The 10040-nt window shown below is 44.5% G+C and overlaps 1 protein-coding gene across 1 annotated transcript in view; it reads left to right on the top strand.

The window, feature by feature from the left end:
- Positions 1-545: 545 nt before the first annotated feature.
- FMOD (fibromodulin) overlaps positions 546-10040 on the top strand; it is a 20549-nt gene continuing 11054 nt past the window's right edge. The window contains exons 1-2 of the mRNA XM_044672095.1: positions 546-725; positions 4756-5742. Of these exons, the coding sequence (XP_044528030.1) occupies positions 4770-5742 (973 nt within the window). The 5' untranslated portion in view covers positions 546-725; positions 4756-4769. The remainder of the gene's footprint in view (positions 726-4755; positions 5743-10040) is intronic.

Genomic DNA, 10040 nt, shown 5'->3' with positions numbered 1-10040 from the left:
ATTTCCTTATTGAGAGTTCCCAACATTAATGAATTTACAGACCCAGGTTCTTACCACCCCTATTCCTCCAGGTTAAATGACTTTCCCAAAGTCACTAAAGTAGACCCAGGGTCTCCATCTGTCTAACTGAGTGTCCATGCTGCCTGGTCAGCCCCCAGTGGGATCACTGATGACCAGCACCTTGGTGGACCCTGAAGCTCATCCCCCCAAGGAGCCAGGCTCCTTGTTCTCCTAGGGGACTGGTGGGTGGCTGAAGGAGTTAAGGGGGCTGCTCCCAAACCCTCCCTTCTCCCCACCCCAGCATCTGCATCTGCCCTGGTTGGGTTTAATGAGAAACCCAGACACCTCATAAGTGACTATACAAACAACTTCTGGGACAACCACTAACTCATTCAGCAGAGAGAGACCCAGGGCTGCCAACACTTTGAGGGAAGATAAGTGAGTGGAAAGACCAAGGGGAAAGAGGGTGGGTTTATAGCAGCCAGTCGACAGAAGGATTTTTGCACGTTTGTCTGCAAACTCTCTCTCAAAGTCAAACCCTTAGCAGGTTCCTTAGGGAGCCAGGATAGAGCTCACCAGCCCCCAACTTCACAATATTTGATTAGGAATTTGGGGGCGGGACCCCTGGCTGGCACTCACACACACACACACACTCACACATTTGCCAATCCACAGGAGACTAGACGGAGAAACGTGGTCGCTTTCTAAGAGAGACGACTCTTTGGGTAAGTTTATTCATTTTGACTCTTTCTGGTACTTTGTATTCCTGCTGGGTAGAAGGGGAAAGAGGAATGGGAGAACTATGAGCCAGAGGGGGAATCACCCCCTCTCCCAGCCCCCAGTGCTGGTGACAATTCCAGGGATGCTGGAGAGACGAAGGTGGGGGAGGCGGGGAGATGAGGAGAGGAAGGTTGCAGGATTTCCTTTGCTATGTGTCTGCTTTGACTTTTCCACTCTGGGGGTCCTGGGTTCATATCCAGGTGGGTGGTTCTTTTGAAATTACTATTCCCCTGCCCAGCCAGTGCCGGCAGCTTACTCTGTAGGGAACCAGGCACCTAAGTGATGCTCTGTGTGCCAAGATAGAGGTGTGGGGTGAAGCCAGCCTCAGGAGCAATGAGGGTGAGGGGTCCTGCCGGTTTGACTTTATTAATCCGGATGTAGCCAAAATGTTAATTTCTCAGTGGTGGACAGATGAGAAAGAGGGAGAAAAAGACAAAATGGAAGAGAAATAAAGACACAAAAACATACAGAAAAAAGAGGGAAATAGACAAGAAGAGCAGAAAGCCGAGAGGGGAGAATCATAAAAGAAAGAAGACAGAGAGAAGAAAAGTACGTTTCCATGGAAGAGAAAGAAAACATATCCAAAAGTGATCCCTGCCTCCAGTTACAACCCTAAGTGTGTACCCCTTACAAAGCTTCAATTTCAGGGGGCAACCTCTTTGTTATTGAGCATGCATCAAGGTCTAAGAATTTAATAGGAAAGAATTGTCTCTGAAAGGTGGAGATGAACCCTTGGCTCTTGAGAGCTGTCCATGGGCAAAGTAAGGTCTCCAGCCCCAGAGAAGTTGCTTCCAGAAAAGGGACAACATTCTTACTGATTGAAGTGCCTAGTCTGGGGAAAGTGGTAAGGAAAACAAAGCTTCTCTGTGCCAATCTGTCCCCCAAACCCTTCCCCCCCTCCAAGGTAGCCACCTTGATCCAGCAGAAGCAGAGAGGTTAGGCATGGAAAAATGTGTGGTTGGCAGTGGGCAGCTCCATCCATCTTCACTTGTGCCTGGAGCCAAGGGCCAGCCAGCATGCCCAGGCAGTAGGGCAGCTGAGTCTACTCCTAAGGAATACTATGAGCTCTTTGTCTAAAGCCTAAGCCCGTCTGAGAACAAGCCAGGGATCTTGTTCCCCCAGCAACCCCAGGGGTTGTTGAGACTCAGTGACCCTTAGGAGGCTACTAGAAGCAGAATTTTGAGAAGCTCTCCCTCACTTCCCCCAAAATATATATGGCTAGAGGTGTCTAAGGAAAGGTCATGTCCAGAAAGATGCCTTTTTTTCCTAACCCAACACCACACAAAGTCTGGAGTCTTCTTAATCTCCTCAATAGATTTAATAAAATACTTTTCTCAGTTTTCTAGTCTAAGAGTATTGCATGATACAGTGGGAAAAGTCTGGCTTAATAGTCAGAGAACCTGGATTTGAATCCTAGCTGAGCACTTCTAGGACTTTAGTTAAATTGATTCATATGTCTAGGGCTCAGTTTCCCCATTTGCAAAATGAAGGGATGCAATAACTCTAAAGTTCTTTTTAGCTTCAGAACTATAATCCCTTAACACTGCTATCTTTCTCCTTCTCAGAGCTGTTGTCTGATGCCAATGAAGGGAATGAGAGCCCCCTGACACCACAATCTCTATTCTCAGAGACCTTTCTACTCTAATGGGGAGCCTGTAGAGTGGGGGAGGAGGAGGAGGAGGATTGAGAATTCATTTCTAAGGATTTGACTCTTTCCCTCTGGAAAGTATCCTCCACTCACAAATTGTGGAGCAGGCACCTGGCTGAATGAATGAGATCATGGTTTAACTAGGTTTGACATGCCATCCCTTGCTGCCCATTTTTCCTACCTTTAGACCTTCATAAAAGATAATATGCCTCTCCCCATCAAGCCCTCCTCTCCAATTGGGTTTTCTCATCCAACCAATGCGGTTAGCACGGTGGCAGTGGGCCGTGTGGCACCATGGGTGATCTGGGCATGGGGCCTAGCAGTTCAGGTGCCAACATTCGGTGCCCTCTGGAGAGAAAATGACATTCCTAGTTCATCCTTGCCAGGCAGGTAGCTTGGCTTCAGAAGGGTAAATTGAAGAGGGGGGTGATGTCAACAGGCTGGCAGACTACCTAGAAGAGCCTGGGAATGGTCAAAAAATCATAAATTTAGAGCTATGAGATATAAAGTCCAATCCTTTCATTTTAAAGATGAAGAAATTAAGGCCCAAAGAGATTAAGTTGTCCTAGGTTATCCAAGTAGTAAGTGAGAGAGCCAGGATTTGAACCCAGGCCCTCTGACATCAAATCCAACTCTCTAGTTACCTTTTGCAATGGAATAATGCTGGACACCAATTCCCTTCCCACTTTTCTCCATTCCCTCTCTTTGCTTTGGGTCCTAATGGCTCTAAGGCAATGTCACTGGGAGAGGGGAGGGAATGCCAGGACTTACTAGGCACTGTAGAGGAGAGAGGATTATATTCAGCTCATACTCCATGATCTCATCATTTGCACTAGAAAGCCAAGCCCCAAATCTGACAGCCAATGTCCTAAGCTTAGAGCAGTTCTGTTGGTTCATTATTGGTCTATCCTTCCCTCTGTCACCTCCATCTGCTAATTAAAGGTGTTTTCTCAACAGTAGCATCTTATAGACTTCCAGAAAACTTGGTCTATACCCTAAACACTAGATGGGGCATAAAGATTGGAATGTCATTTCACAGTTTGAGGTACTTTGGTTTCAAGAAACTTCCAACCTGTTCAGAGTACCCAGGCTTCCCCTCTGGGGATCAAGGTGACTCCCCAAAAGAGTGAAGCAATTCATTCCCATCTACCCCATCCTTTTTCAGACATTTCAAGTCACTTCAAGGCATCCCAAGGCATCTAGAAAAAATACCCAGAGGGCTTTGAGCCTCAGAAAGGGCCCCACTGGAAAAGTATCCTTGCCCTGGGGAGCCCCGACTCAGTTCTGAAGAGCTGTGGAGCTCTCAGGCCTAACCCAACAGAACTTGTAGGGTCCTAAAGGCTCCAAAGGCTCTCCAGGTTTCAGGGTCCGAGTTCAAAGTCCCTCCCAACCTGGAAGAATGAAGCTCTGTGGTCATCAGGAAAAGAACCTGGTCTCCCAACTCACCTCTCAGGTGGTCAAAACTCTGGGTGCCTTTGGGCATAGCTCTGTATCCTTCAGGACAGAAGCCTATTTGGACTACTGGGACAGAAGCCAGATATTCAGACTGATAGGAAACTTTCGAACTAGTCTGGTAGAAAAGACGTAATCCCTTCCCTTAAGGAAGTTAGCTCCCTCCCCAACTCCGTTATCTTCCTTCTCTGGCTTCCTTTAAATTCCAACTAAAGTCCCATCTTCTTCAGGAAGGCTTTCTTGACTCCTCTTAACTCTAGTGCCTTTCCTCTCCTCATTTTTCCACTAGATAGCTTGTTCATACATATTTGATTGCTTTTATTACTCCATTAGACTGTGGGCTCCTCAAAGGCAGGGATTGTCTTTTGCTTCTTTTTGTATCCTCAGCACTTAGCACCTAGTTGGTACTAAACACAGGTTTATTGACCGACTCTTAGTCTGGTAGAAGAGACATGGTCCTGCCCCTGGAGAGCCCTCCGTCTTAAAGAGAGGCATAGTCCCTGCCTTTGGTATGCTTCCAATCTGATGGAGACAGACAGATGCCACATATACCTCGGATACAGATATCCCAACCAATCAACCATACCTCCAAAGGACCAATAACTCAAGTATGCGACCTGCTTTCTGACAGAGCTGATAGACAAAGACGCAGAACGAGACACGCATTTTCAGACATGGCCAATATGGGAGTTTGGTTTGCTAGATTAATTATATTTCTTGCAAGGGTTTTGTTTTCTTTTTTCCTCCCTGGGCTTGGCAGTGGGGGAATTAAGTGCTTGTTCATTGAAAAACAAGAGAAGACACCCTGGCAAATAATATATAGCAAATGATATCCACATTCCTGCTTACTCTGTCCTCTCTCTCTCCTGACACAGGTACCAGAGACAAAATGCAGTGGGTGTCCCTACTGCTTCTGGCTGGGCTTTGCTCCATTTCCTGGGCCCAGTATGAAGATGACACCCATTGGTGGTTTCAGTATCTCCGAAGCCAGCAGTCAACATATTATGATCCCTATGACCCCTATGAGCCTTACGAGCCCTATCCCTACGGAGTGGAAGAAGGTCCTGCCTATGCCTACGGCAACCCTCCTCCCCCAGAACCCCGAGATTGCCCCCAAGAATGTGACTGCCCTCCGAATTTCCCCACTGCTATGTATTGTGACAACCGAAACCTCAAGTACCTGCCTTTTGTCCCTTCTCGAATGAAGTACGTCTATTTCCAGAACAACCAGATTTCGGCGATTCAGGAGGCTGTCTTTGACAATGCCACCGGACTCCTCTGGATCGCCCTCCACGGCAACCAGATCACCAGCGACAAGGTGGGCAGAAAGGTCTTCTCCAAGCTGAAGCACCTGGAGAGGCTGTACCTGGACCACAACAACCTGACCCGGATGCCTGGCCCCCTTCCCCGATCCCTGAGAGAGCTCCATCTCGATCACAACCAAATCTCCCGAGTCCCCAACAACGCTCTGGAGGGGCTGGAGAACTTGACCGCCCTGTACCTTCAGCACAACGAGATCCAAGAAGTGGGGACCGCCATGAGGGGCCTCCGGTCTCTGATCATGCTGGATCTGAGCTATAACCACCTCCGGAGGCTCCCAGACGGACTGCCCGCAGCCCTCGAGCAGCTCTACCTGGAGCACAACAATGTCTATACGGTCCCAGACAGTTATTTCCGGGGATCACCCAAGCTGCTGTATGTGCGACTGTCTCACAACAGCCTTACCAACAACGGACTGTCCACCAACACCTTCAACGCCAGCAGCATCCTTGAGCTCGACCTCTCCTTCAACCAGCTGCAGAAGATACCACCCGTCAACACCAACCTGGAGAATCTTTATCTCCAAGGAAATCGGATCAATGGTGAGACCCTGAGAATTGGCATTTTTTCTTTGTCTTGAGTCTAGGTTTCCCTTTTTTTTTTTTTTTTTTTTTTTTTTGCCCAAGCTGAAAACGTAATGGCCTTTCATGGAATCAGTCCCAATGCTCATTGGACACAGGAGCTTTCACATGCTCTGTTTCCTGTCTGGGCAGGATTGTCCCTCCTTATGCAGACTGGTAGACTCCCCTCCCCACCTCGCCACCCCCTACCAGGGGCTCACCATATTGGTGCCCAACTTAATACAGTATCTGATTGGCTTAGTTCACTGTAGCTCAGAACTCCTGGGCTCAGGGGATCCTCCTGCCTTGGCCTCCCTGGTAGCAGGAATTTTAGTCATGAGCCAACACCCTGGGGGGATGATTGGCCTTTTAAATAGCTTGATTGGCAACCCTAGTTGGAGAGCAAAAGGAAATTCATTCTAGGAAGAAGTGGGATAGGTGGTGTGCTATGTCCCAAGGAATGTTGGGTTAAGAATAAAGAAATCGAAGGTTTACTTCTCAAACTTCGAGTGTACATAGAATTTAAAAGACTTTAGTGCTGTACATAGCTAAATTCACTTGACCACTGGTTGTGGATCACGATCAATTGCCTACAGATCAAAGTTACAAAATACTAGAAGGTTCCAAGGGATGCTAACAGTCTTGGACCACAGCAAAATACAATAACTGTTGGGCCAAATAATTTGCATTTGTTTGGATCTCTGTGTGTGGTAAAATCTTTATCTCACCCTGGAGTCCCTAAGGATATATTTATAAGGATATAATTTATCATGATTCCATACTCCAAATGGGTCTTTGCACTGGTTTTCTTTTTCTATCACATAATCCCCCGTTCTTGATTTGCCATTTTAGTACAACATTCTCTTGTTATAGATAACTGTTTAAAATTCTCTAGAAGCCCCTTAATAAGCTCAAAAACCCCAAGAAAACTCAGACTGCCTTTTGTACACTTGGAGATTCTTTCCTGTTAGGGAAAATATCCCTCCTAGGAATTGCTAGGATTTATATATCAAACCATTGCTAAGATTTAAGCACCTATTTACGTATGTGCTTCAAATAGGTCAGATCCATAAAACACCAGGTAGAATGACTTATCTTTATTGGTTACAACAGGAGTCAGGAGTTCTGTATTTAAATCTCAGCCTCAGCCCTCACTCATGGAATGGCCACGAATAAATATGACCTCTCAGAGCCCATTTCCCCATCTGTAAAATGGGAGACAAAAATACATGCACCACTTAGCTCACAGGATTATTATAAGGAAAACAATAAGCTGATACATGTAGGGAACTTGAAAATTTGCAAAGCATTTTATATGTTTCCCTACCTTGAGAGAGCACCTACCACATACAACAGACTATGAGATAGCTACTATTTCACACACACAGCACATGAAATAGGTGCTATTTTATTTATACACATACAAGCAACCAGATGGCTCAGGGGATGAAGGAGTAGACTTGGAGTTGAGAAGACCTGAGTTCAAATTTGACTTTAGAATTTACTAGTTATATGACCCTGGCCAAGTCATTTAACTTCAATGCCTTAATCCACTGGAGAAGGAAATGGCAAAGCACTCCACAAGAGAACCCTATGGGCAATGTCAGCATCCTATGGTCCATAGGGTCACAAAGAGTCAGGCACGACTGAACAACAAACCTGTAGGTATGATATGATATATATGATGTGATGGGATGTCATATATAATATAGATATGCTATGTGATTGGTATGATATAGCATGATATGTTTATCATATTCTATATATATGATGCAATGTGATATGATATAATATGATGTGTGGTGGTGTGACTTGTCCAGGTTCACATAGCTAGTAATTTTCTTTTTTTAATTTAGAATATTTACATGGTTACATGATTCATGATTCCACCCACCCCAACCTTCTTTCCCCCCTCCTGAAGATGACAAGCAGTTCCACTGGGTTATATATGGATCATTGTCCAAAACCTATTTCCATGTTATTCATATTTGCAGTCGAGTGATCTTTAACATCAAAACCCCAATCACATCCCTATCAAACTATGGGATCGATCATATGTTTTTCTTCTGTGTTTCTGCTCCCACAGTTCTTTCTCTGGACGTGGATAGCGTTCTTTCTTATAACTTCCTCTGGATTGTCCTGGGTCATTGCATTGCTGCTTATAGCTAGTAATTTTCTGAAAGAAGATTTAAACTTTGGTCTTCCTGACTCTATATCCAGAGTTTTAACCACTACATCCTAGTATACTTTGTAAAATATGAAAGATAAATGTAATTACTGTGCCCAAAGGCAAGTAAAGTAGAGCACCAAGCTTCCTTTTTCCTTAATGCTTCTATGTCCACACCCAACTGAAGTAAAAAGATCCAGCCTTGGGTCCTCCAAGAATTTTCATTCTCAGACAACAGCTTGTATAGACAGCAAATGATGGCTTTTATTTCCTAATGAGATTATCCAGGTACTCTTCAACTCCCTTTCCTAATGGAGTTTCATGTTCAGTTTAAACTGCCCTTAATCAAAGACTTTTGAGATCTTAATACCAGTTGGAAAGGACTAGGTCAGCATTTATCCTTCTTCTAATGGCAAAATCCTCTTCTCTCTGGGGAAAACAGGCCCCAAGCAAAGGTCTTTGAAGACAGAAACTGCTAGGAGAGAACCACGCAATCAAGTCCCAGAGAGAAATTGGGTCTTCAACATTTTTCTCCTAGGCTTGTCTCTTTTGTTGCTTAAGCAGACCAGGATAGCCAGGAAACCCAAAGGGAAGGGAGCTCTAGTCCCAAAGGCAGGAGAAAGGTTTCTGATAGTTGCTAGTGGAACAGGCAGAAGATAATGAGCTTTGAGGAAAGCCTAAAGTTCAATCAGTGGCTTCCAGCCTAGAATGATTGTCTTGAAAATCTTCTTTCTCTAAGATATATTCTACAGAAAGCTGGCATTCATGCATTTATCTGTGCTGGGCTACCTTACCAGGTTTGAGAAGAGTTCATCTTGAGAATATGATAGGAAAGAGTAGCTGTCCCATCCTTCGGCTAGAAAGGACCTCAAAGTAGAAATTTTGTCACCTTTCTATCTCCAGGTTAACCAGGGTATCCCAGGCACCCAGAGGTCCCTTAAAACTTTCCAAAGAAGGAAATTGCCCTCCTTAAGTGCCCTGGAGTCTCACAGAGGGATTCTCCTTTCTGTCTAACTTAAACTTTTCTCCCTACCCAAGCCCCTCCAAAAGGATGGAACCATGTGCCATTTGTTTTCTCATCAGTGGAAGCCAAGAGCTACCATCACCACTCACACAAAGTGTGGAGTAATGAGAAAATAAGTCATTAGACTTGAAGATAAAAAGACCCAGGTTCAAATCTTGCTTCAGATACTTACTTTGCAATTCCTTAACCTCTTTTTGGTTTGGTTTTCTTTTTTTAATCCTTACTTTCTAATTGACTGCTACTAAAAGCAATGCAATGATCCAGGACAATTCTGAGGGACTTGTGAGAAAGAACATTATCCACCTCTAGAGAAAGAACTATGGGAGTGGGATCGCAGAAGAAAACATGTGATTGATCACTTGTTTATATGGGTGTATGATTTGGGGTTTTGGTTTTAAAAGAGTATTCTATTACAAAAAAAAATGAATAATATGGAAAAAATGAATCCTTACTTTCTGTCTTAGTAACAACTTTAAGACAAAGGGGCAAGGGCTAGGCAATTAGAATTAAATGACTTACCCAGGGTTACACACAGTTATGAAGTGTCTGAGACCACATTTAAACCCAGATCTTCTCAACTCCAGGCCTGTCACTCTATCTACTGAACCACCTATCTACCCCTCTCAACCTCTTTCTATTCCAGATTCTTCTTTTGTAAAATGAGGGAGATGAATTTAATGCACTCCAAACTCCTCTTTGGTTCTGATCTTTTCTAGAACTAAAGCCTAATTCTAAGTCTCCGCCCCTAGTTTCTCTTCTCCAGAACAAATAATCCCAATTCCTTATTCCTTTTCATCCTAGTTAAAGTTAGTGAATACCATTCTTTTGTTTGCAAAGATGCAGACCACCAAGGACCAAATAAGGGCCAGGGCTTGCCCATGCCCACACAGACCAGAAGACTAGAACCAATGAATCTTGTTTTCATTCTGTGAGCTTCATTCCCATAGCTTAAAATTTTAGAGTTGTTGATGACTCTTTGGCCCTGCTCTGATTTAGAATAATGTCAGGAGACAGCATCACCCATGATTCATCTAGCATCTCTAGAGCTCATAAGAATATGCATATATATATGTATATATATATATAGAG

This window comes from Gracilinanus agilis, chromosome 4 (genome assembly GCF_016433145.1).
Source record: "Gracilinanus agilis isolate LMUSP501 chromosome 4, AgileGrace, whole genome shotgun sequence".
Lineage (NCBI taxonomy): Eukaryota > Metazoa > Chordata > Mammalia > Didelphimorphia > Didelphidae > Gracilinanus > Gracilinanus agilis.
This window is presented reverse-complemented; position numbering and strand designations above follow the sequence as displayed.